This window comes from Semicossyphus pulcher, unplaced genomic scaffold (assembly GCF_022749685.1).
Source record: "Semicossyphus pulcher isolate SPU_LCO1_2020_fin unplaced genomic scaffold, fSemPul1.0.p SCAF_8, whole genome shotgun sequence".
Lineage (NCBI taxonomy): Eukaryota > Metazoa > Chordata > Actinopteri > Labriformes > Labridae > Semicossyphus > Semicossyphus pulcher.
This window is the reverse complement of record NW_027211759.1, coordinates 15386681-15410746: the sequence shown is the minus strand read 5'-3', so window position 1 is coordinate 15410746 and position 24066 is coordinate 15386681. Positions and strand designations below refer to the sequence as shown.

The 24066-nt window shown below is 42.6% G+C and overlaps 1 protein-coding gene across 1 annotated transcript in view; it reads right to left on the bottom strand.

Moving 5' to 3' along the window:
* Nucleotides 1-24066, bottom strand: part of LOC138613055 (FERM domain-containing protein 5) — a 55622-nt gene that overhangs the window by 10405 nt on the left and 21151 nt on the right. The window contains exons 2-4 of the mRNA XM_069686628.1: nt 4207-4311; nt 2312-2354; nt 2111-2189 (exon numbers count right to left, since the gene is read on the bottom strand). Of these exons, the coding sequence (XP_069542729.1) occupies nt 2111-2189; nt 2312-2354; nt 4207-4311 (227 nt within the window). The remainder of the gene's footprint in view (nt 1-2110; nt 2190-2311; nt 2355-4206; nt 4312-24066) is intronic.

Sequence of the window (24066 nt, the reverse complement as noted above, 5' to 3'; positions counted from 1 at the left end):
AATAATACAACAACCATTTAGTAGTGATAATTTGTCATTTGTATAATTTAAACATATTATGAGTTGTTTAACCCTTACAGTGCTTAAAGCAGATGTAAAATTAGCTGCTAAATTTTACTCACTGTTATTTTAGTTGTTTGGACTATTAGGGCTAATTAGCTGTTGAGCTAAACATGAGATATTTAAAGTCACGTTTAAAAATTCGATCCCAAAAATGTTTCATTTCCAATCATGTATTTTACCCTTTTTTCATTTTATGGGTATCTTTTGATATTTTTTAACAGGTGTAATCATCTTCCAGTGGATAGCATAAATGCTTTATACATGCTATAATCAGGGCTTAAAGCCAGAACGGGTCAGCACCTTTTCCGTCAGACTATTACTTAGACTTTATTTTAAAAAGACAAGCAGCAACCTCCAGGGTCGAAAAACGAATCAAACATGGAAATGCTCAAACATGAACGTCCTCTAACAGCCACTTAAGGCTCCCTCCAAAGGTGAATCAAATTCCAAAATGCTTAGTAAAATGTAACATACTTACATGCTCGTACAAAAAACAATTTGGTTTTTGCTGTTAATTTTTCCATTAGTAACTGTACAGAGGAGAATTAGAAAAAAACACATCTGCTCCAATTATATAAAGGCTTAATGTCCTGCCGATTTAAGGGCATGGCCGCTCTGACTGACAGGTGGGTGTCGCTGGCTATCTGGTTAATTTAGGCCACTGAAGAGATCTCTTGGTTATCCGTCCTCTTGTCTAAATATGGTCACTTCTGGCTTGAAAAAAAAAAAAGATGGCGGCAGCTTAAATGCCAAACTCAAAGATGCAAAACAGTAATTCACATGCTAGTACGCTGCGTCATGGTGGCTAAGTCCACTTTTATATACAGTCTGTGGTTTAGACGTGAGCTGGTCCTTTCTATTATGAGTCAGAATGCCTGCTGTGAAGAAGGTAAATGGACTCAACTTATATACCACTCAGCGCTTTTACACTACATGTCACATTCATCCATTCACACACTCATTCACGCACTGACGGCCTGAGTGTCAATCTCCCATCAGGATCTGTGTACATTCTTACACTGAAGGTTATGTGTTGCCCAAGGACACTTGGACATGTGACTGTAGCAGTCAGGGAGCAAACCCCTAACCTTCCGATTATGAGACGACGAGTCCTGAGCCACAGCCGCCCCTATATAGTAAAGGCTTCACAGAAATCTGCCTGTTTTTAGTAATGTGCATTAACGTGCCGCACATTAAGACGAGAGGGAGCCCTGTGTGATTGATTATTTACCCTCTCCCTCCCTCTGTGGTCTGCCCTCTCCACTCTCATCATCATGTATCACTCTCTCTCCCCTCCACACCCCTCTCACCCCGGCCTTTATTCGTCCTCCCTTTCCTTTCCACTCTCAATCTGCACCCTTTGGCCCCCCATCTCCTCTTGCCTTTCTGTTCATTATGATCACTCTGTATGTGGTGCACATTTCGTCTCATTACACCTCGGAGAGAGAGAGAGAGTGGCCTCCTTGGCCTCTAGTCTGAGATGAATATATGAGTAGACTGCACATGCATACATACAGGATAATAACTGGCTACTCTCAGCGGCTGTGTAAACTGTAAATTGGTCACTTTGCCTTTCTGCAAAATAAGATGCACGACTCATATTAAAAGCTTATAACAGGGCCCTATTTAGGAAGAATCACAGTGGAACAAATGGATGCTTATTTATGGAAGAGTCTGGCATGCTTTTAATGTATTATCTTTTTGAGACGACGCTACGAGCGAAGGCTTTTACAGTTCTCTCTGCCTCACAGCTCTCCTCGCAAACTGTGCTCTGTGTAATATTTATCATAATGTTTTAGACAGTACTCAGCCTTTTTAATAATGAAGGCCCATAAATAATGTTTTAGACAGAGACATGTTTGCTTCGTCTAAAAATGTCAGAGCACAGCCTGTACTACAGGCACAGCCGAAAACAAGGAACGAGTCGAGGTGCTGCTTACAGGTCAGCTGATCATCCTTACATTTACACTGACACAAAAGTGAGCTGTAGCCGGGGAGAAGAAGAAGAGAACTCATGTGATGTGGAAGAAACAACAGGAAGTCATACCGAGTGATTTCCTCCTTGAGAGAAGCCGGCTCGGGAGGGTAGAACTTGACTCTCAGACACATGGTGAATGGAGGCTGAGCTGCAGGAAGCAAACACAAAACAATTACGGTTTTTTACATCTGCAAAAGGACAACTTATCAAGTGTAGATTGACCAAAGTGTACCTCAAAGTGACAATTCTCGTGCTGAGGACAATACTTACATTTCATTTGCTTTGAAATTGATTTTGTGAACTCCAACCAGTGCTGCAAAGGACAGAGAAAAAACATAAATCACAAAAACATCATCGCTTTCAGATGCTGCTGCTGACACTTTTCTGGGCATGCCTGTTCCTGCTTCATATGTTGCTGCAACCGTACAAGGCAACAAATACGCCAAATGTTACCCAATTAAAAGAATACGCAGGATTATATTTTGAAAGCATATCAGCAGAGGCCTTGTGCGACACTGTTAGAGCAGGGAGGCTGATTGGACAACAGGTTTTTAGCTGAGCAGTGAGCTCCTGCTGGTGGCGACACATACACAGGCTCTGTGTGTCAACAGCCACGTTCAGATTCCTCGTTCCCGGTGGGAGCGTTTTTCTCTCTCCCAGATTCCCTTCTCACCAGCCCGACACATCCACAGCAACAAACAACCAAAATAAACCGGCCCTGAGTGACAGCAGAGGAAATGCAGAATCAGCAGGACTTGGCTGTAGTCTGCAGGACTAAAGCATGATCTGTGAACATGTGAATACTTCATGAATCAAGCAGTGCTGCAACACGCCTCCCTGCAGAAGAGCCTGATGGACGAACCGTGAACAAGAGGAACTGAAGAACACAGCTTTTCACTCACAGGCCCGCAGTCCTACCCTCATTCCTCCAACTCAATCAAAAATGATCCATTTTTAAAGTACAGCCACACATGTGATTTGTTAATATGGACACAAAGCAGCACAGTCATGTTTTTGTCTACTATTAAAGGAATATTTGTGAAATACTTCTTTCACCTGCACCGAGAGTTAGATGAGAAAATTTATGCCACTCTCATGTCTGTACGTTAAACATGGAGCTGGAGCTTGGAAGTACAGATTAGCTTAACTTAGCTTTGCATGGCATAAAGACAGGAAGCAAGGAGCAATGCTAATCTGACACTTGGAAATTACCTCTACCAAAACCTCTAAAGCTTACCAGTCAACATGTTGCATATCCTTTGTTTAATCCATGTCAAAAAGAATTGAGTGGTTCAAGGATTTCCCTCAGTATTTATGCTAAGCTAGGCTAACCAATTTCAGATTTCAGCTGCATACTACATGCACGGGTATAAAGTGGTGTCTGGATGTGTTTATGTAACTTTCGTCAACAAAGCGAATAAGGATATTTCTCAAAATCACAAACTATAAGCCAGCAACAGCGGTACCAGTTTTATAAATGGAAAACACTGCAAATAACACAGGTGCACTCGTACTTCTGTGTGCAACCCATGTGCTAAGGCTTAGTTCTCACAGCTGAGGTCAGAGTTTGATTCCAACCTAGGCCCTAAACGCTGCCTGTCAGACACTTCCTCTCTCTACTCCACCACCTTTTCTGTCTCTCCTCAGCTTTACCTATGTAATAAAGGCAAAACAATCCATCCAGCCATTATCTATACTGCGTATCCTGCTGAGGGTCACAGGGGGAGTGGAGCCTATCCCAGCTGTCACTGGGCACCCTGGGCTGACAGGCAGTCAATCACAGGGCTGACACGCAGAGGCGGACAACCTTTCACACTCACATTCACACCTACGGGCAACTTTAGAGTCACCAGTTAACCTAACGAGCATGACTTTGGACGGTGGGACGAAGCTGGAGTACCCGGAGAGAACCCAAGCATGAACGGGGGAGAACATGCAAACTCCACATAAAGGCCCACTTTGTCCAAAGCAGGATTTTAACTAGTAACCTTCTAGCTGTGAGGAGACAGCTCTAACAACTGCACTGTGCAGCCCAGGCGAAACAATGCCCCCAAAAAATCCTCTTTAAATAAAAAATTGATTTAAATACATCATTAAAACCACGATAGCAGAAACAAATGCCCAGAAGCATGCACGCAAGAGTCCTTTCATGCTTTCACACTTACCCGCTGCTTGTCTGGATCAACATATCTGATGCCAAAGTAGTCTTTCTCCATCAAGTTGAGGTGGTGGCAGATGAGGTCAAACAGATACTGTCCCTTTGCATCCCGCTGTAACAGGAAAGAAGGAAACATTCAGTGAGTATGACCATGACAGCAAGTCACAAACACATTTCAAAATGTTTCCAAAAAAAGGAACTGTCCCGAATTCAAACATGAGAATAATTCCTGCTCGCAGGATGTGCTTCAGATTTTTTTTAAACCCTGCCAGAGATATCTCAGATTCATCCAATATTAATACACAGTCGGAGCCATCTGAAGTGTTGGGAATAAACCCGTCCACAGCTAAAAGAAGAGCTTAAAGAGAGGATGGATTAAATATGCTGAGATCTCACTGGGGTTTTGCTAATACTCTGCATTCTGAACCTCATGATGAAGCTTCCCTCAGAAACACTTGTGTGTATGGCAGCACAGAGAGAAGCCTGGGCGTCCTCCATTGAGCCCGTACGTATCTGATACCCTCCTCTCCACTCGCGACACTTTATCTGCGTTACACTGCTGAGCATTTTGGCTCAAAGCAGAACATTTGGATCAGACTGGAACTGATTTTCTTGTAGAGAGCCAACAGTAGCACATAATGCTGTTAGAAACGCCCTAAAGCAAAGGGAACACCTCTCAAAAGATGACAGGAAGGAAGCATATTTAGTGCTGCTTTTTAACATAATTTGTCTCTTTCCCTCTAGTAGAGTTTTATAAACATGTGAGGGATGCAGATATAATTTGCATAAGTACATTATGAGTGATGATGGTAACTGCGCATCTGTGCAGCGAGCCAGGTAGAGCAATACGTGACATTTCTTCGACTTACCGGTGTCAGACACTGAGGAGCAAGACCGATAACGACAAAACTAAAACTGTATTTTCACGTATGAAATAACTCAAAATGCAAAACTGTGCATAAATAACGTTATAGTAAATGTGAGGTGAGAAAGTGGGTGTGGTAAATCAGTATCAGGAAGACAACAAGCATTGTAGCATGATACCATCTCCTTCCTTGTCAGAGACACGTCATGCCCTCGTGCTACATCACAGCCTGGTTTCAATGGGGGATTTTTCGGAGGAGTGCTTTCAGTGGGTCAGTCAGCGCACACACACAAACAGCCATGATGAGTCACACTGTTTATGAGCATTTAGAGGCAACTGTCCAAGCAAATGGAAAGGACATTTTTGAAAGTATTACTCATCTCGAAAACTTTGTTACACTACAAGTTAAATATAGTTACTTTATGTGAATGCTTCTGTTTAAGCTGCACTTATTCACATGTTTAAATGAACAAAGGGTAAAATGACTGTGTGTGATTTTATGAGTGCATGAAACATTTAAGTGCAATTTATATTTACTTGCATGGCTCTTATCAACCTCCTAATCCATTCTCACCAGGCAGCGGTTCTCAGCAAAAAAGCACTTAGAGGCCCACTGTGAGCCAGTCAGTGACCAGCGAGTGAGCATCACCTGATGAGCTGGTGGAGACTAACCAGAGCTAAAAGGAGTGTAGTGTAAATATTGGACTTTTGGTCAACAGGAGGCTCCAAACATGACTACAAATAACTGTGGTACAAACTGTTGTCGAACAGCCAAAAAAATCTAATAATGCAGGTTTAAGATGGAGAACTGTTATGGCTTGGACCTAAACTTTAAAACCTATGTAGTATCTTACATGAAAACAAGACAAGGTCAAACCTATGTGGCTGACCGCATCAGGTCAGTGTTCGCTTTTGTGGGCAATGTGTTACAAGGACTGTCCTTATGAGGCCGGTGACAACGTCTTTGAAAGCAGGTGCACGCTGCGGACGTAGGTGAGGACAGAGGACGAGCAGCGGACGAGCAGCCCCGCCTACTCCCCGAACAAAGTATCCAGAACCGTATAGGCAGAGAGCCGCAGCCCCACTTACTCCCCAAACAAAGTAGCCAGTATTTATAAATGGTGTCATCACATAGTTTGTCCACCAAAGCGCCCTCCAACTCCGTAAGTTACCATACTCTCAGTATGTCTGCAGCACACGGAGCAGAAAGGCACAGCTGAGCAGACGCAGGTCTGCACTACAATTGATTGACAATATACAATAACGTGAAAAAAATCTCTAATTAAGTTATTTGATTAAGAAAGCAGCTTTCTGAGCACCTTTGCAATGCACATAGAAAGGTCTATCTTCATTGCAGCTCAAAAATTCTCTACATCTGCAGCCACATTGGTAATCAGTGATTTTTCCCCCTCTAAAGTCGTTATCAGAATCAGTCTGCCATAAAGCTCGAACTCTAATACAAACTTTATAAACTTTAAATCCTGAAGCTATATTCATCTCCGCATGTAAATCACATGTAAGCTGCATCCTGATGGAACTTAAGTCTCAGCTGTCATTATATTTCATGCCGAGGTCAGCAAAGGTCAAGGTTGGACAGCCTCCCCCTCCTCCTTCCGCTCTCTGCTCGTTTACCCCATGACGATGAGTACAAGTGTCACTGGCAGCACTCTCCTCCTTGTCATTACTCAGGCTGCAGATAACAGGCACTTCATTAGGACTGAGGCCTGTCGATGCCGAGCTTGTTCTTTAACCGCTGTGAACAAATGTTGATAGGAGCTCAGCGACTGGAGGTAACTGGCCTTTCTGTGGCCTGACCGACGGGCTTCATGGGTCTCGACACTGTCACTTTGAGATCATTCCCTCCCTGTTACATCACTAACCAATCTGACGGGCCTGCTCGCTTCTCGGCTTTCATAAAATGATGAAAATGAAGAAGGAAGGATGTTTGTGGTATACTCGGGCAAAGAAATACATGCACATGCAATGTGGAGGACACATTTTTCCTAGCTAGATTCATTCTGGAGAAGCCAATTTCAAGCTCAAGTAAGCATGTTAATGTAAGGGAATTTAAACTAACATGAAGACATTAGGGTTGCAGCATATAAAACACAAACATGACACAATGAACGCTGAAAATATAAATGTTTTAAAGTGTTTTAGCATAAGGCTGAAAACCCTGCAAGAGGGAGCCATCGGGAGAGACAAAGCCAACCACAAATTAAAACGCGGTTCTGTATGGAGAGGACACACCGAGTCAGAACAGACATCTGCTCCTTTGTTAAGAGGAAAGAGCAAGTTTGTTAGTATTCAACAGCACTCCCAAAACCTCCATCCCACTACCCCCCTGTCTTGCTCCCCAGCGCTCCGTACCTCTGCCCCCAACCCCCAGCAAGTACAGCTGCTTTATTCCCCCGCAGGTCTCCGTCTAATTACAAGATTTAGGTGATTGCAGCAAAGACCGGATGTCCTGAATTTTCTAAATGACAATAATTAACCTTTTTCTCTCCTAGACTGGGATCTAAATAAATGCCCACAGGAGCCTCAACACATGTTCGAAAGGTTTTATTGTTTAGAATCGTTTTAGAACAACCAGCGGATCTACATCCTGTGCTTCTGTCACCTCCCTGCAAAACACAGCACCACATCTTCCCAGGCATAAATATATGTATCTGTATTTAAGAACAAAACAATGAAAAGAAGTCTAAACAAAGATGTAATGTCAAGAAACTAATGCATTAGTTTGATCAAACATTTGTACGTTTAATCATTTGCATTTTTATGTACTTAGTTTAACAGTTTGTGAGCGCTCCCGTCTAAATCAAAGATCTTCTCTAACTGGAACCAACACAGTGGGTCTGTTACTCCCCCGGTGTACAATGGACACTTTCCTTTCAGATTAATCATTAAAATGGTCTCCATGTCAACGCAGGGGCACAGACCATTAATAAAAGATTGTATCACTTTAAAGCGGGAGGAGTCGGAACACGATGCCATTGACTGCATTTGTGTGTGTGTGAGCAGCGTGAGGCTAAAGGTACCTAGAAGAGCCCTGAGGTGATTTCATTGGTTTTCATAAGCAGATTGTTTCTTTAGTCCCAGGAGGCTGAGTGACTGCGCCGGTTAATAAGTCAGAGCGATTCAGACTCCTGACCGAGCCGCGTGAAGTTCAAGTCGTGACCCTGCCACTGCAGCTGGGACTGCGAGCACACACAGGCCAACACACACAACCACTTACAGTCAGAATGAAGCTCTCTTTACAGAACACCGTCAAAGCAAGTCTGGTTCTTCCAAGTCCTAAAATAAAATGCTTCACAGATGGTAAAAAAAAAGATGAGGCATATTATGACATCATCAGCACCAAACAGGTGCTTAAATGGAGCACATCCTGTCGCTCTTTGCACTTATATTATTATTATTATTACAGTAGGTATTTTGGTCATTTATGTGCCTTTTTGAACCAATAGATTAATGCTGATCGTGCATTTCAGAATTTGTTTCAGAAATATAATCTTTAAAAGGACACTAATCGATGCTATTTCACAGGGATGGCACACAAAGCAAGCTGTGCTCCTGGTGCACAAGTAGGCTACTAAGAATACTACGGGCATCATTCATCCATTCATTAGCCATACCGCTTATCCTGTTCAGGGTCGCGGGGGGCTGGAGCCTATCCCAGCTGTCATTGGGCAAGAGGTGGGGTGCACCCTGGACAGTCATTCACAGAGAGACAGACAACCTTTCACGCTCACACCTACGAGCAATTTAGTATCCAATGAACCTAACGAGCATGTCTTTGTACTGTGGGAGGAAGCCAGAGTACCCGGAGGGAACCCACGCGTGCATGGGGAGAACATGCAAACTCCTCACAGAAAGGCACACTTCGTCTCAACTGGGGATCGAATTAGGAACCTTATGGCTGTGAGGCAACAGCGCTAACCACTGTGTATCCCTCTGAAATTCAATGTAAGCTTTAGTTCCAGATTCCACCAGGCATGATTATTGTGGCTCATTGATTAAAAATCCAGTGTCTTTTCAGGCTCATAAAATGGTATATTAAACAATCAATGCAAAGAAAACAGCACCACTGGGGTGCCAGTTTTGCTCAGCGGACAAATGTTCAGACGCTTTTGTCCAAAGCGGCGTACATCTGAGAGTTAATAAAGCCCACACCCCATGTATAGAAGCACAGTCCTCGACGCAGCGGCCCTGGGTTCGACTGCGACCCTTGACCCTTTGCTGCAGGCCATCCCCACTCTCTCTTCCCCCATTAACGACTCTATCTACTGTCCTATCCAATAATGGCAAAGGCCAAAAATTATCTTTAAAAAAAAGAAAACAGCACTACTTTAATATCTTCAGTTTTAGACAGAAGACTCCTATGACTACAGTCAGCACAAATATATTCTATTGGCCAATGGGGTGGAAACAAGAAAGCCTTGAGTGATAGACAGATATAAAAATCTAAAAACTTCCTCTCCCATTTAATCTAAGCCAGCCAGCAATTATTACATTCATCAGCTGAGAAGGACGGGAGCAGGTCAGGACAGTATTTGGTTACTAAGGGGAAATAAATTAACTTACAGGATCCTGCTTGTCAGCAGGTGCAAAAGAAATCACAAGCTTAATCTGATGTAATATGTTACAGGGTTACTGAATAAAACAAAATGGCTTATTTCCCTGAGGTGTGAAACTAACTGATCAGCATGCGGTTAGACATTTGCAGCGCGATCTTAAACAGGGTTGTTAAAGAACATGTGGCCCTGGGCAGTTAAAGGAGACACAGAACATGTAACAGATAGTGACAGTTAATCTCAAGAGTGATTAAAAGGCTTCATCGCTGATCTTTAAAATCATCAATCATGAAATATGGGGGCTAAAGTGGCAGGACAGCGACAAAGACATCTACATGTCAGGGTGACGCCTCGAGGAGCAATAAAGCATTAAGTGCAAAGTCAACACATTTTAAGATTCAAACATATTACAGTCACCAGCAGGTCTACCTTTCGTAAGGCACACAAACACTGAGATGTAATGAGTCGAGTCGATGCTGAGAACCAGAGACACAGTTTGCAGTACAGTCTTAGCAGGCTAAAAGTGGGCCACCAAAACACGACGGGAATGTGCGCGGATTTGCCCCAGAAATGTAAGGAATCAAGAGAGTAAGTGCGGCAGAAGAGAGCCGTGGATGGAGCGATACGGATAATTGCTTTTAAAGCTTCTCAGCCTTAGAAAAGTCTGAATGGGTGAAATGTGAGTTGGCATTTATGCTTAAAAAAAGGGATTCATGAAAGAGGAGTAACGTTCTGTCAGCTGATTGTAGAGGCATCTATTCAAGAACGCCTCTTAACATATTCATGTATGTTAAGCTTCGATCCTGACTCACACCATTAGTTCAATTCTGACTGCTTCATTGGACCACATTAGACTACACGCCATATTATGGGATTAAGGTCAAGTAACCTTATCCAACATGTTTTATGTGATTTTGTCTGTTGGTTGCTTTGGGATAAAGAGTGATAATTAATCATAGGTGAGAACTGGAAGGTAGTCCAATCAAAAGTGATAATTAACTGTGTGATAGAGAAACACTGCCAAATACATGCTGTTCAGCCGGGGGTGTAAGATGTATAAAGGCATTAGACAGTGTGTATCTTAGCTGTCTTTAATGCATGACTGAAACTTTACTAGCTAGCTAGCAGACCAACCAGCTTAGAAATGTCCCACTGCTCTATACTGTGCAAATCTGATTCTGATTACATTAGGAGTAAGGGAATTTCTTGTGTTGATTAATTAACTTGTGCCATCAGCTCCAGAAACATAGTCTCTAATGGACATGCTAACCAAACTACCAGTCGCAGATTTTTCTACTAAGAACTCGACCATGCCATGCAATGCTCTTTGAGGCTGCCAGCAGGCTAACGTGCTAACAATGGCAATCCTAACATGCTGTTGCTAAGCAGATGTTACATTTACCATGTTGACAATTGTTCTTTGTTAGCCAGCTAACATCTGTGATTAGCACAAAACACGAAATACAGTTTGGGTACGAGCAAAGCTATTTGGTCATTCCCACCAAAGTGTTGGACAAATTGAAACTCTGACTTGATAGTTGTGCGAGAGAAAAACTAAAGGGATCATCAAAACTATTACAACTCATACTAAGGGAGACATAAATATTTGTTCTTCATTTCAGGGCAATCAATCCAACATTCATGTCAGTCTGGAGCAAAGTGGTGGATCAATTGACAGTCTGATACAACATCCATTAAGCTATGAAGCTAATGTAGCTTAAAGGCCATAAAGAAAAGTTTTGGAAGGAGAGTCATGCAGTAGAGGCGCGACTGTTATTTGCTGCACAGTGTCATCACTCACTAAAGCAAAACATCCACAACAGCATTCAAAGTCATTCAAACACTCTGCACATACATGATCAATGAGATACAAACAGGAAGTACCCTCAGCACATGAACATTTTCTCTAGTTGTTTGTGAAACTTGCCTGACCTATTTTGCGGCTTCATGGCAGCACGAGGAAATGAATCTGTTTCTCTTTGACGATTTCTAAATCATTACACCTTCAGCACACCGGTGATGGATTTACTGCCAGTCTGGCTCCCAAAGCTTCTCCGTCACTTCACAGCTGAGCATGGTGGGTACAACTATTTCAAAATACACCCTTTGCAGATCACCTGGATTTTAAATAATTAAAGCAAATAGATATTTGAATAGTTTTTCCGAATATCTACATCTCTAACTATAGTATATTTGCAATGTTGGACTTGTTCCCTATTTTTACAACAGAGCGGTTTTCTTACTAAAAAGTGTGACAAATACCCTCGAAGCACAATGAGCAGCACAATTGGTGTCATGGTTGGGATTAGCATATAAACAATGCTTCATTTTTTGGCAGCTGCACCGCTCCGGTGGTGATGAGGCAGTTTGGTCTTCCCAAGAGTAGGGAAAGACTATTGGGCAGTAGCTCTAATTCCGACTGCCCTGACATTTATTCTCATGCACTTTTAACCTCTACATTAAATGAGAAGTGGGCAGTCATGCAGCATGCAGGATTATCATAACTACATCTAGGTTTAGCTCACAGGCATGACGCTTCACACCCAACATGCATTTGACTTCACACACTGACTAATGTCTGTGGTGTATCATTAACCAAAAGCACTGCACTGCTGCTAATGCCTCTGAGCCTTTGGTGTTTTTATTACATCCATTTCATGAATTGTGTGAAGAACATTAGACCCTAACAGAAACTATTCCCATGCAGAAGTTCTTATTAAAGCTGCACTTAATAGTCTCCAGCTACAACTCACTCAGTGTCTTTTGTGAACAATAAGACAACCATTTCAAAGACGTCTAGCCTCATCCTCTTTGCCAAATCTAACCCCCCTGTCAGGAGAAGGCAGCTGGAGCTTACCAGGCAGTCTTCACCGCTGGCTCTTTCTCTCCATTCTGCCGTTTCTAAAATATGCACGGACACCCATTGAGCTTCATTGTTCCACTACAACGGCACCTTCTGTTTGCCGTGATTATAAGAAATACTGCTGATAATGCAAACCCCCCTTTCTGTTAGGGTGCACACTCACTGGTTTCATCTCACAATCCACCCCTGACTGTACACTGATGAACTCTGATGTCTTCCTGTGTCAATGCGATTCATCCGCACATTTACCGGCTGAGCGTTCCTCTCCTGTTTATCACACTTCACAGTTTGCCTACAAAGCTGCCCTTTTTTGCAGCTACTTTAAGAATCTGTTGACACAAACAAAGCTGGTTGGGCGTTTTCTGTCTCTGCCGCCGTCTGATCTTTAATGGAAAGCAAAAGTGGACAAGAGAGAGGGCAGAAAGAAAAACGGCTTTCTGAGAACAAGAGAATTCACTCAGACACGGTTATCTTTTAACCGTCAAACTGTAATTTCCCTTCTGAATTCTCAGACTTTTTCTATTATCATTGAAGAGGGATATTTCCCAGCTGCAGCCTCTACTATTTTTGTCAAGTAGGCTGATTGAATGTGAAGTCTTGAGAGAAAGCATCACAAGGGAAGGGCCTTTACCTGTTTAATTCAACAGAATTACAGCGACATGGTAAAACAAAAATACATCTTGAATATTTCCTCAGGACTGCAAATTATAACTATTCACAAACTTTTCCTAAAAATACAGAAGAATAACTGTGTGTTGTTTGGGGGCTTTAAGAAGTTTTGCACTTCAGAATAAGTTAAGTTGCTGTGAAGAGAAAGAAACCTTTGGGATCCATTTATGGAGATTTCTGAGATTCGCTCCTTCTCTGTCACATTAAGTTACTGCAATGTGAAGCTACCTTGTCTAAAATAGTCAAGTCGTCTGAGAGCCTAGAACCAGTGTTGACCAGAGAGGTGATGACAGGCACATCACCTGGTCTTGGGCGTTTAATAAATAGCATCAGAAGAGCATAAAGAAGTTAGGTTGAGATATTTACTTTGTTTTGTTGCTTGTATGAGGTAGTAAATGAGAACAATATTATGACGCAAAAATTCCAGAAGAGATCATTTGTAACAGAGCATTTCTTGTTTGGTTAATACATGAGGTCACGGTTTGAGTCCAAGTATCGTATCGTATCGTATCGTATCGTATCGTATCGTATCGTACTGTAGCGTATCATATATCGTACTGCATCTTATCGTATCTTATCATATGGTATAGCATCTTATCTTATCGTATTTCATTGTATCGTATTGCATCCTATTGTATCGTATCGGATTGCATTATATCGTATCTTATTGTATCGTATTGCACCTTATCGTATTTTATTGTATCGTATTGCATCTTATCGTTTCGTATCGTATTGCATCCTATCGCATTGTATCGTATCGCATCGCATCGCATCGCATCGTATCGTATCGTATTTGTATCGCATCATTGGTATTGTTTGGTTGTTTTTCAGAAGGGATCCATTCAAACCTATTCTAACGCTGGGTATAACTTTGTTTTGTTGCTGTTGTGTTGCAGTTGTTTATTGAGGGAGGTGTCCACCATAGTGGGTAATTGGCTGAGAAGTAGTTCAGTTTTGTTGTTTTCCGGGGACACCTCAAACTCGGGTTAGCTGTGCTGCAGCAAGGAAATAAATCTGGGCTTTGTTGAGCTAGCAACGCACATCTCCTCTTCCTCGTTCTTCCTGCATCCGTCTAACTACCCCGCAACGCTACACTATTAAAGAGCTTGACTGACATCCGGAGATGTAGGCTCTGCTTTTTTGTTGTCCTCAGCGTCTCTGGTGTAACTGCAGATGACAGATACAATGAAAACAGTCTCTGTGGTCAGAGCAGGGTGACAGCCACTTTCCCTTTTGCATAATTAAGAGCTTTTGAACACATCTGACTTATTCATCACCTCAGAAACGGCCATGCATAGGCTGTGGAGTGGACTTTAAATCTTTTTATATCTTGTGAAAGTGTCTGATGTAAAAGCCTCTGCAGACAGGTCATCAAACTTTCCTACTTCACTTGCAGTAAAACATGCATTATCAGCAAAAGGAAATCTATTGTAACAGTACTCCCTGCTTCCACCAACCTAAAGCACACAGAGTCTTTTGTAATTTGATAAGGCAGTGTAAGTAAACTGCACATTTGCCAGCAAGGCACAATGATAACGTTGCTGCTTTAAAGTCAAAGGCAACATGAAGTGAGCAAGAAGAAGCGAAGGCAGCAGAATCCTTTAGAGTGAATTCAAGCCTTTCTTCAGTGAGTGGGCGGCAGGGAGCTTGGTTTTTCTGGCTCTGCTGATGACTTAGCAGTGAGGATCCACAGAGGGAGTCACTGTCAGTCAACCAAAAATAACAGTTAAGAGTCGAAATCTTAGTATCCAGTATTAAGTAAAACAATATATGTCAAGTTATTGTTGTTATGTTTACTGTGGAGATGTTTTCTATATTCTGATTATGTCCTTTGGTGGTTTATAAAGCAATCAGAGTAAATAATAGGGCTGGGTGATTGGGATATTATCCTCTACCTTATTTTATATTCTGACATTAATTGGTAATGATATACTTTTGGAGAGTCACCTGAGAAAGTGTGTTATAGTGGTATAGTTACCAATGTATAAACAGGATAGCAAAATCTAAGACAGACAAATTTACAACGCCTTCAGGTATAAATCACAATATCGCCCACTCTCAGTACTGTGCAGAACATATTCATGTCAAAGTTATGTGGTTAAAGAAAGATGCTTTAATCTGTTTGATAATTGAACACAATGTGAACACAGGATGGGAACAAGGTGTTCTGTTGTATTTTTTGTGGTTCGAGGTCTCGTAAAAAGTTCTGGATTCCTCGACAACGGGAAGAAGATAAAAAGATAACAAGTTGTTCTTTACAATGAAGTAGTGCTTCTTTGTAAACTGCACTCGGTTGCCCCCTCACTGTAGTGATGCCTGAATTTCACTCAGTGTGTCTTTAGTACTCATGATGACCTCCCACATATTTTGTAGCTGCGTCTGATTCCAACACGCCAGAGGCACTCAGTGTACTGTAAATCAGAGTCTGTTCAGCCCTCTGAAGTAAACCACTGCTGCTACAACAGCTACCACAGATAGTTGTAGACTTGCTGTATTAACTATAATGAGCAGGTATTTGAATGCAACAGCACTTATGTGACTTGCAAACACGCTGGTTTATTGACTGGTGGCTTCATTTTTCAGAATTGGCACTCTTTAGCTGTTTTATACATGTCATGCTGAGCAGAGGGGTCCTTCGTGGTGCCACTTCACCCTCTCCATTGTCTCCAGAGCCCCAGGAAATATCACTTTCCAGTGGTGAATCCAGCCATAAAAATGCAGAAAGCTGTTTGGCCCCGGAGACTAGCTGCCTGTGCACACAGGCGTGAAACGCCCACCACTGCCCCTGCGTGTCAACGCTCTAATGGAGGCCCAAGGGAGATGCAATTTTCTCAATAAATGATTCAGAGAAGCAAGCATTTCAAAGAATGTGTTTCTACCATAGTTATGGCAAGGGTGGGTCATCAATCTTCCTGCCCCTGCCCTTAAAAGATGCCCTGATGGGTTGAAGAGATGATTGACAACTAAGTGGGGAGGAACAGTTCAGCACAGAGAGGCAACCAGCTTGGGCGGCTGTGGCTCAGTGGCAGAGTCGGTTGTCTCTCAATCAGAAGGTTGGGGTTTGATGCCTGACTGCTACAGTCACATGTCAAAGTGTCCTTCGGCAAGACACCGAACACCCAATTGCTCCCGACGGCAGTCTTTAGTATATGAATGCCTATAGATTTAGGCCTTTGCCATCAGTGTGGCACCTCTGAGTTTCTCACCTCTGGCTCTGGAAAAACATAATGCACATTTTTCGTGGGATGACAAAACTATCAATCAAGAAAATAAAAAAAAATAAAATTAATATTCACATTTTTTTTTGTTTCACACGTTCAACACATTTTAAACCTTATAACACTACAGCTTGTTTCCAACAATTATTAGCAGTCGTATAAAGTACGCATGACTTGTAGCACATGAGATGAAACTTATAAGCACTACAGGTGTAGTTCTATTAGTTAATATATCAATATATTGTGAAATAACCTTCACGAGTCAAACATCCTCATTAAAGCCAAATGGCATGGCTCCACTGCAGGGGGGAAATTAGAAATGTATCTTATTGGTCACACACAATTGGATCGCTCACTGAGAAACAAAGGACCTTTACAATGCCACTGAGCTCTCCTTTGCCAATAAGCTGTCTTTGAAAACTCCCAAAGGACACTGCAGATAGCCTGTGTACTTTAGGCAACAAGGCTATTAGTCCTCATCAAATTCAATGTCATGATCATTGTACAATTCTCACTGACCATACCAGCAATTCAAATTTAAATACAAAGTGTTACAAGAAAGCCGTACGTTTCGGAATTGTTTGATTTAATCACAGCAGGTACAGCCAATCCAAAATTCCTCACCAGGGCTGGACAGTTGGACTCGGAGGGCCCCGTCGCTCTCTCCTTACTTTCAACCATCTTACAGACCAGAAGAGAGTAAAATCATTTCTTTGAGATTATGTTATTTCCTTTGATTATTTAGTGCGACAGCCGTGAAGAGTTTAACCATGAATGCGAGGGCTGCTGTCTGTGAAACACTGTGCTGTACTTGGCACCCAAACAGCGAGGCAGGACAAGTTAAAAAGTGCTGTTGAGTTGTTGGCCGGGGATTTAGAGTGACAGCTTATTTGAGAGATTTACTGTGGTGTCACTTACGAGGCTTCAAGAAGGAGTCTCCCGATTGCCTAATCCTAGAAACTGTTTGAGCGAAAATTGGACACACTGGAAATATTTTTTTATCAAAGTTTTAATGAGGACGGAAAATACCAAAGTGGCAATCTGTTGAACAAAATGTGAGCATTAACTCAATCCCGTCAAAAGTTTTTGCTATTTATACTCAAGATTTTGAACATATATCAGCACCAAGACCTACCGATGTGAGATCTTAGTGCTTTATTCACCATGGTCCACCATAAGACTTTACAAGACAGACTGGTAAACTAGATAACACTTTCTGGCACACTGCTTAACACATTGTTTGTGAAGTACAGGGATTACTTTGCAACACTGGTCATAGCAAATCTGAGCATCCAAATATCGCATGGGAGTTCCCCAAGGCTCCATTCTCGGGCCTCTTCAGGTCAACATGTTTATACTCTCACTGCTCCCCTAAAAACCAGGCCAGAAATCCTGACTCAGTCATAGACTCCCCCCTAGATTTAAACACCAACATTAAGAGTCTTCACACTTTCACCACAAGTCTCTCTCAGTCGGAGCTCTGCTGCTAGAGTCCTCACTAAAGACCAGGAGAGAGAATCTGCTTGAGTGGAGTTTTAATGGGCTGACATGGCTTTAGCGTGTTCTCTTTGAGCCAGCGAGGCTATGAGTCTGAGCACAAACCCTGTGAAAGTGGACGACTCTACAGCTAACCTTGCCTGAGGTTAACCAAGGGGACAATGAGCAAGAGCGTAACTTAATTGGTTTGCATGCTTAATTAGAAGTTGGTATTTTGAGAGCAATCTGATTGTACAGTTAATATAAACTAAGCCTCTTAGGATGAATCTCAAGAAGCGGAGCAGAAAATAGAACTTTCAAAGGCTGCCGTGAGAACTCTTTTAGCCGACTGTGAGGTTCGGTCCCATGCAGCTTAGCTTGTTCTCCTCAAGGGAGACACGGTGCTGATTGTGTTATGGCCCCCCAGGGAGTGAGGGTTAGAAACCCCCCATGCAATCATACGGGATATAGCATCATTATGAGGTGAGGCAAAGCAGAGTTTGAATATGATACGCTGCCTGCAGTTTTTTCAACAAGGAAAAGACCAATTGTTGGGCAGATAAAATAAACCGACACACTGAAGCAGAGGATTAACTGTGTCCTTAAGATTTAAGTCGACACAGTAACATCCATCCTTTTTTATCATGTGAGAATCTGTGTCCTCTCCACACACATCACTCCCTGTTATTCTTGCTGTGTGAAAATATTGTCCCTCGTAAGCTTATCACACTGCAGTCGACAGTGAAATAGATACGAGGGGAGCTGAGCAGAGAACCTACAACATACAATGTACTTTTACTGCAAGGCTTCCTATTCTCCCTGCCTTCAAAGGGCAGACTATCGCATGTTCATAGCAGAGGGCTCAGCATAATTCTGGCGCACGCTGGCCCTAGCATTAGGTGTTAAAAATAATTTAACTTTCCTCAAAACAGAGCTGTGCTTCAAACACATTTCCGACAGTCTCATAGCAACAGCGCTATCCGTGAGCAGCACTTCTTACAAGCCTCTCTTACTCAGGGCCTTACTCTTCAATGCATGCCCTTTGAATGAAGGTAGGCGACTTCTTGCAGAACATACACAATGTAAAGATAGCACTCAGTGAGTCTCAAACTCATCTTCAGCTGTCTCCCACACAGCTTACATAAGGTATTGATTTGAGTGTGCCAGACTTCAAACGGAAAAACAAGTGAGTAAGATGCAACTCTGAATAGCTTTGCAAATAATAGATTTAAATCTTGTCAAAGAAAGTTGGTTTGACTCAAAAATATTGATTTCAACCTCACTGTACTCACAATATGACAGCAAGCACAGTATATGTTTTGGTATTATCAGGCATCAATTGTACAGTTGTATGAGATGAAGAGTGAAGGTGAAATTACATCAGCAGAAGCATAATGTGACACTCACTGATTCTAACCTTGCAAAGGCCTTGGATGAGAGGGCAATGTATCAAACATGGAAGGTACTGTATGAGAAGAGACAGAAACAGTTGCTTACAGTGCACACACCCATCCACCTTTTGGCCCTGACAAACACACACACACACACACACACACACACACACACACACACACACACGTACACACACACAAACCCATGAAAAACCCTGAATGTTTTTAATGTGACACAAATACTACGTTTCTCGACTGCCCGTGTACATAAAAAACAAGACTAGGTCAAAACCTAGTATGTGGCCGACCGCATCAGGCCAATGTGCGCTTCTGTGGGCAATGTGTTACAAGGACTGTCCTTATGACGCCGATGACAACATGTTTGAAAGCAGGTGCGCGCTGCGGACGTAGGTGAGGACAGCGGTTGAGCAGCGAAGGACAGAGAGTCTTGTCAGTGGAGGTTCAATATGCTCCATGATCCGCCATTGCGATGTCGCAACTCTCTCTCTCTAGTAGTGATGTACGATATTATCGGCACGGCTATCGGTATCGGCCGATATTGGCTTAAAAATTAACTATCGGATATCGGCCAACACGCCGATATCCGCCGATATAATTAACCGATAAAATAATGGGTTGCTGCATACTTGATTAAATGTCCGACCTCGGCGCAATGTCCCCGGCGCGAAGAAGACCTGCGCGGCGCAGCATGATGACGTCACGCGTGTCTACCTGCAGCATGAGAGAGTTTTTCAAAGTGTCCGAAATAGAAAGCAAAACTGCTTTTTGCAACGACTGCTGAGCTTCGGTGATGCGAGGAGGAGCCAAGGCAAAGTCTTTCAACACTACAAACTTGATTAACCATCTCAAGACCCGTCACCCCGACCGTTGTAACAAATGTGATAAGAGTATCACCATTATACTGTACGCTAATTCCAATACAGAAGAGAGTTGATGATCTCTGCAATTAGGTGTGCGGGAAAAAAATATCGGTATTGGTATTCGGCTAAATGAGTTGTAAAATATCGGCATATCAGATATCGGCCAAAAATCTAATATCGTGCATCCCTACTCTCTAGGGCTGTGAAAGTACCGTCACTCACTCAGTCAGTTAGTCACATACGGACCCGTGTGTAGGGTCTGTATGTGACTGACAAAAAATTAGAAAGCAGCAAGAGCAGACAATCTAGACCAGGTTTAAGGATGATAAAAAATAATTTTAGTTGGCCATAAAAAAACTTCTGCATGTTGTTTCTGGTGTAAAAGTTGGATTTCATAATCAATCATTCCGGGAGTGACAGCAGCTGTCTTTGAATTCAGCTCCTGTCACAGAGGAAGATAAAACAGAAGCATGCACAAACAACAATACATCTCATTGAAGTCAAACCCTGAAATGACAGCTACATTTGTACAGGCCCCTTCACTGCTCTGACTCATTCTTCCCTGCAGAGTGAAAATCTTCAACCTTTAATTGAGATAGCTCCATCAAACTATTGACAATGAGTGTCTCTACGAGTGTCTTGTAATTCAATGGGGAGAATGCGATTCTTGGCCACAGCACTGACGCACAGTGGAAGAAGTGTGCGTGTCCAAGTGTGTCTGTGTGACGAAAAAAGAGCTCCTTTTATCTCCCGTCTGAATATCCAACTAAGATATTAGCGCTAATAAAGAGTCCGCACAACTAGTAAATGGTAAAGAGTTCAATCGAAAACTTACACAAGTGTCCTACTCCTTCCTACTAAAACCTGATACTTCCTTCACAAGCCTGCAATATCCTTCATGCCTTTTCAAACAAAAGCTTCCTGATAACCTTAAAAATGTCTTGAGGGCTCAAAAGCTTTTCTTACTTTTTAGGTCGAGGCTTCTTAAACACCTGACTGAATGAGGCCAGTGGATTGATGCGGTAGGTAAAAAGAAATGGGAGCCTGCTGACTGACAGAGAGGAGATGTGACATCACCCCAGAGGGCTGATGGGAGAACAGGTGCATGCTGGTTCAGGCTGCCCGGCCCGGACCTCGTCTGTCAAACAAGAAGCATTCGGGCCCTGGGGCGCCTTAAAGCATCAGGAAGAAGGTGAGTTCAGAAAGCCACTTAAAACCTTCAGCTACTGTTGCACTTTCACTAACAGAAACCACATCAGGGAAGAACAAAGCTGCGGGATGTGGACAACATATGTGAGGTTTCACCCATGTAATGGATACTACAATGCAATAGACAATGCTTTAAAAGACAGGGGAAAGGTCGTAGTCTGCTTTCAATTACTGCTTTAACTAAGATTTGATTTTAAAATGATTTCACTTGAGGTAGTGCACACTAATGTCTTTCCTTTGCAAAGAGGGATCATTTGCATCAATTATAGGTGTGTTTGCTTCCTGTTTCACCTCTGAATAAAGTGGTAGCTCATCAGCAAACCAATAGCAAGAGCAGGAGAAGACCCAAACGGTGGACAATAATAAACATGCTGAATACTCCATGCCCGAGACACTTCATGCCCTTTTCAAGGCGGACAGGTACAAGCCGAACATTTAAAAACCTGGTTGAGCATTGCACAACTAGCAAAGCTGCAGCCAGGAAAAGGCTGGGTCACTTCACAGTGAGCAGCCAAGAGGAACAGATTGCTTCTGCTCTGCATGATCACAGTAGGGACTGGCCTGAAAGGGGTCTTTGTTTGCCCAGGGGGAAGCTAGAATGGCATGGCTTGGCTGCACAGGGTGGCATGTGGTCTGGTGTAACTGGGACCGGGGTGGCGTGGGAGGCTGCACTTTTTACTGCAGGCCTTTTCCCCCCAGTCTTTCCCAGCAGTTAGCTAGCTCCAGGAGCAATGATGTCATAAAGCGCTGTTGGCGGTGGGCATCCTCCCTGGTGAGCCTCACTCCGCAAGAAATGAGATTTAAAGAAGCTCGAATAATCATGTTTACTTCATGTTCTCTCTGCTTTAGAAGAAAGCTTTAAACAAAATGCCTTTCCACGGTTAAATGGGAACAATTTGCCTCGTCATCCTTAATTTCCGTTTGTATTTGTGGAGCACTCGCATGCATAAACGCTTCCCTCAAATCCCAAAGGAACAAGGACAGAAAAGCAGTAAACAAGTGCCATGAACAGAAAATTGAAACGTGAGCAGGAAGCATTAGCAGACTAATCATTCCATCTGTGCACAAAATTACTGTGTTTGAGCGGTAGCTACATCTCTCCTCAGCAGCTCAATGAAGACTTCCTTCTTCACACCATGACTTCAATGAGTACTGAGTAGGGTATGACATTCACAGAGGAGGGTTTGGCGGAGTGAATCCATCACCTCAGAGTCACCGCAGAGCGCAGTGGTCCCCGAAACAAAAGGAGTGTCTCAACATTATCATCACCTTCCTCGCCCCCTGCGCAGCTGCTGCTCTGCTTTAGATGGATGAGCTGTTGTAAAATCTCACAGCTCATAAAACGAGAACCTCCCGAGTCAGCAAAGGAAAACTGCAACTGGGAAGTATGCTGATAGATTTGTCACGGTGTCTGAATTTACGACTGTAGGTGATTCAGGTTGCAAACCATTAAAACCAGACAGACAACAGGAAGGATTTCAAATCGAAATGCTGACGCAGCTGATCGAGGTCTGACAGATTTGCACACTGTTAAGAAAAAAAGGGAAACACTTGCAAATGAGAGGAGGTGATCTGGCTGCAGGGTGCATGATGCATTATCCCTTTGCTGTATCTGAATTTGCATAAACACGACTCAAAGCTTTTACATACAAATGAGTCCATGCAGCCGTTTAAACCGAGCTCGCTAAACTCTGTTCACACAGGCAGACTAGGCAGGGCTGATCAAATATGAATGAAGATTATGTAACGGCATTGCAACCAATATTTTTCGCAAAAATAGCTGAAATATAATAAAGTTTATGATCAGGAAGCGGGACATATTTTTGTCCTGCTTTAAACAGACAAAGCAAGAGCGAGCCCCGCCCAACTGGCAGAGCATCACAACCACCAATGGGATGGTTTTTTGCTCTGTGTGTCCACACTGATCCTCACCAGAGGCGGTTTGCTTCCAGCCTAAGAGCTTTGGATTAGTTATAAAGTTAATAAAGCAGGTGTTTTTCCCTCCATCAAAACAAAACAGCCACTAAATCTGTTTTAATCCTTCCAAATGAGGCTCTTCCTTCCTTTTGACTTGCCCTAATTATTAAACACTTGTAATCAAAGTGTAATCCCCGCTCTCTGAAGGATGAGCCATTATGGCATTATTTGAAATCAATGACAGAGACAGTAAAATTTTTGTCAATGTAGGGTCGTGTTCAACTTCTCTGTGCTACAGCATTAAAACAAAGAAACACAACCCACACATGTATGGTCACGATGGGGTCAGAAAGGTCAAAAGTGCAAAGTCCGTCCAAGTGTGGAGAGGGTTTGTTCAACTGCTAGAATAGAAAAAAAAGGCTTGCATGGAACAAACGCCAACCTAATCACACACACACGCACACACGCACACACACACCACACACCACACACACACACACACAGGCCCGTACATCCACCATCTGTAACTGGCTGTCTGGTCCAGTGACAGTGATGAATGAGGATACGCTAAAGAGGTCTTTACGATGATGCATCGCCAATTTAAATACCCATTGTCGTTGCTTAATGTGACAATAAAAAATATAACAATAAGAATTAATTGATAATCACTTATTTTATAGTCAATTATTATTAGTAGCATCATACGTTTTCTTTATGCAGTCCTTCATAATATCAAAAGAGGAATTTGTTGTAATAAGCGGCTCAGGCAAACGCGTTTACTTCTAATAATAGCAGAGATTTATGAAT